This window comes from Sinocyclocheilus grahami, unplaced genomic scaffold (assembly GCF_001515645.1).
Source record: "Sinocyclocheilus grahami isolate Dianchi unplaced genomic scaffold, SAMN03320097.WGS_v1.1 scaffold932.1, whole genome shotgun sequence".
Lineage (NCBI taxonomy): Eukaryota > Metazoa > Chordata > Actinopteri > Cypriniformes > Cyprinidae > Sinocyclocheilus > Sinocyclocheilus grahami.
Window position 1 is genome coordinate 399,025 of NW_015506111.1, and position 2,915 is coordinate 401,939.

Below are 2,915 nucleotides of genomic sequence, written 5' to 3' on the forward strand. Positions count from 1 at the left end.
TCCTTACAAGTGTAACTAAGCATATATTTATTACCAAATTATTTCTAGTATACTTTTTATAAATACATTAAAAGTATGCTTCTGTTTAGCATATTTCTTAGAATTATAACCAAGCATATACAAAAGTACTTCTAGTATACTTTTTAGAACTATATTAAAATGCAATTCAATATATTTTTTGTTGCACTTCAAATAAGCATGTTGGAAATACAAATGTATTATAAACATACTATTTGAATTTCAAGTATTTTTTTAATACTATTTAAATACCAATAAAGTGGAGTAAATATGCTTTTATCAGTGTTTTTTGATAAACGTGTCTCAACATTGCGACTACAGTAAAAAAAAAAAAAAAAAAGCTTTTAATGTTGTTATTACTGGAATTGAAGATGTTAGAATAAACCGTAGACTGTATAAAAACAAAACCGAAACACACGTGATTGTCACGCGGTGAATCTGGCCAATCGTGGAACAGCTGGGTTGTCATCAGAGCACGTGCAGCCGTTCTGGAGAAACGGCGGCGGCTGAGTTGTTAATTCGAACGACGTTAAAACGCCGACGCAAGCCGTGAGAATATCGAAAACCACCGCCGACGTTCGTTCAGCAGAGTGGCCGCTTTACATTTTCGCGCTGTGATGACAACATCAACATTGCGGATGTAGTACTTCCGAATTCCTTTCATACTATAGAACGTTCATTTTAACGGTCTGGAAGTAAGTTCAAATTCAAATGTAGCACTCAAGCAGTACGCGATTTCGAACGCAGCGTTTGTGACTCGAGCGAACAGTTCGCGCGGCGCCGCAGTCAACATGAACAACTTCGAACAAATGTTGGCTGAACAGGTACGCTTGTACAGACATCTTTATGATCCGTCCATGCGTGCTCACAGAGACGGCCAGATGGCAAAGAACTCTTGGCGAGAAATTGCAGCCACCGTGGGAAAGGAAGAAAGTGTTTGCAAGAAAGTCTGGAAGAACTTAAGAGATCAGTTTGAAAAGGCAAACAAGAGAGTTCATGGTAAAAGTGGAGACCCAGCTGGATTCAAACATGCGTCACCCATCCTCTCAGAGCTTGGCTGGTTATCACAATTTGTGAAACACCGGGAAACGGATTCAACGATGGATTATGAGGTGAGTGAATACTTTAAAAACGTATAACTTGAGTTACCACACAACACAATGTCGATTTTTATTAGTCCAGCTGCTAGGTCTCTGATTTCAGTTTCTGGAGTACAAAATTTGCTTACACATTTAATTTACAGTGAAAAGATTTGTGCTGAAGCATTAATAGCTGTGATCCTCTTACAAACATTAGAGAAAGATTAACCAAACACACCATTGTTAGCTTAAACTAGAAAAAAAAATACCCATGAATTGGGTATGTTTAGATAAGTGATGTGCTCAGATTTTATTTTATACATCAGATGTCTAGGGAGCAAAAGGGAAGTAAACTTTTAAAGTAAAGGTTTGAACTGTTCTCAGTCCCAGCACTCGGTACACAAAGTAAGGTGCCAGTAAATGCATTTACAATAAACTAAATGAGGACACACAGTGCAAAAAGATTTAAGCAAACAGTTTCTTCAGGAGTGGAGTGGTTAAGGCCAAAATAAACAAATGATTACCACATGTAAGAAAGAAATCTAGCTAACCTCCAAGGATTAAAATAAATAACAATTCTTACCTGACTTGTACATTAACTGAGTCACCACTGACAAGCTACCACTAAATATTGTAGAAATTTAATTTGCTGTAAAGTTGCTCTGCAACGTTTTGTATCGTGAAAACCGCTGTACAAATAAACTTGAATTGAACTTCCGTACTAGCAAAAACTGGAGAAAACGAAGACAAAAGAAAATGGCACCCAACTCCCTACTGCTACAGCACTAAAAAAAAAAAGCAAACACCTCAAAAGCTGTGCACTACAGCCAAATCACATTCAAGTTTGGTTTTCAATTTAGGCTTAATACACAAGACTGCACACTACAGCCATAACACCCATATTAAGCGTAAATCAGAACAACACACTCATGCTCTTGGGAGAAGGAACATCTCACTGGCTCACTCTCTTGATCTTCTTATATACTGGTTCCTTTTGACAATGACGAGTAGCAGCTGGTAGGTCCAATCACCTAGATTAGGACAGGGAGAAGCACAGAACATAGGATACAACAAAAACTACAACTCCCAGAAGGCCGTTGGGTCCACTAGCAGCATATCATGAAAGACACACACCATGATTATAAAACACAAATTCATACGTCCTGGGACGTAACATTGTTTTTTAATTTTAGGAGGAAGGTAGTGTGGCCTCCAATCATTGGCAGGAAAGCAGCAGTAGGCTACTGAAGGTTGACCTATCTCCTCCGCTGCCAGCAGCTCCTACATGTACAACCTCTCTCTGCTCAGATACATCTTTTCCTCAAAGCATCTCCGTTTGTTCCCCTAAATCGCTGCCAGGCTCTGCATGTAAGAGAAAACGGAACACCAAGGATGTTCTTTTGAAGAGATTGGAGAGGTTGGACCAGGAAAGGGAAATGGCAAGACAGCAGGACAACGAGGACTACAGATGTGGTGTTGTTATTGCAGACATGTTGTCAAAGGTGACCCTGAAGAGAAGACGCGTGTGAAGTTCAGGCTCTTAAAAATAAAGGTGCTTCAAAAGGTTCTTCAAGCGATGCCATAGAAGAACCATTTTTGGTTCCACAAAGAACCATTCAGTCAAAGGTTCTTTAAAGAACCATCTCTTTCTTACCTTTTTGTAATCTGAAGAACCTTCTTTCGCCACAAAGAACCTTTTGTGAAACAGAAAGGTTCTTCAGATGTTAAAGGTTCTTTATGGAACCATTTAGACAAAAAGGTTCTTCTATGGCATCGTGAAGCACCTTTATTTTTAAGAGTGTACCAAGTTCTTTTTGA

General features: G+C 38.8%; 1 protein-coding gene across 1 annotated transcript; it reads left to right on the forward strand.

The window, feature by feature from the left end:
• The first annotated feature begins 547 nt into the window (after positions 1-547).
• Positions 548-2,667, forward strand: LOC107564422 (transcription factor Adf-1-like). The gene is made up of 2 exons (XM_016249515.1): positions 548-1,130; positions 2,291-2,667. Exons 1-2 carry the CDS (start codon positions 810-812, stop codon positions 2,624-2,626), a joined length of 657 nt encoding a protein of 218 aa, XP_016105001.1. The 5' UTR covers positions 548-809; the 3' UTR covers positions 2,627-2,667.
• The last annotated feature ends 248 nt before the right edge of the window (positions 2,668-2,915 follow it).

Bases quoted from the DNA above. Each gene is read 5' to 3' on its own strand.
- LOC107564422 (XM_016249515.1), top strand. From the start codon at position 810: ATGAACAACTTCGAACAAATGTTGGCTGAACAGGTACGCTTGTACAGA. The intron at 1,131-2,290 runs GTGAGTGAATAC...TTTTAATTTTAG, and splicing joins ATTCAACGATGGATTATGAG to GAGGAAGGTAGTGTGGCCTC.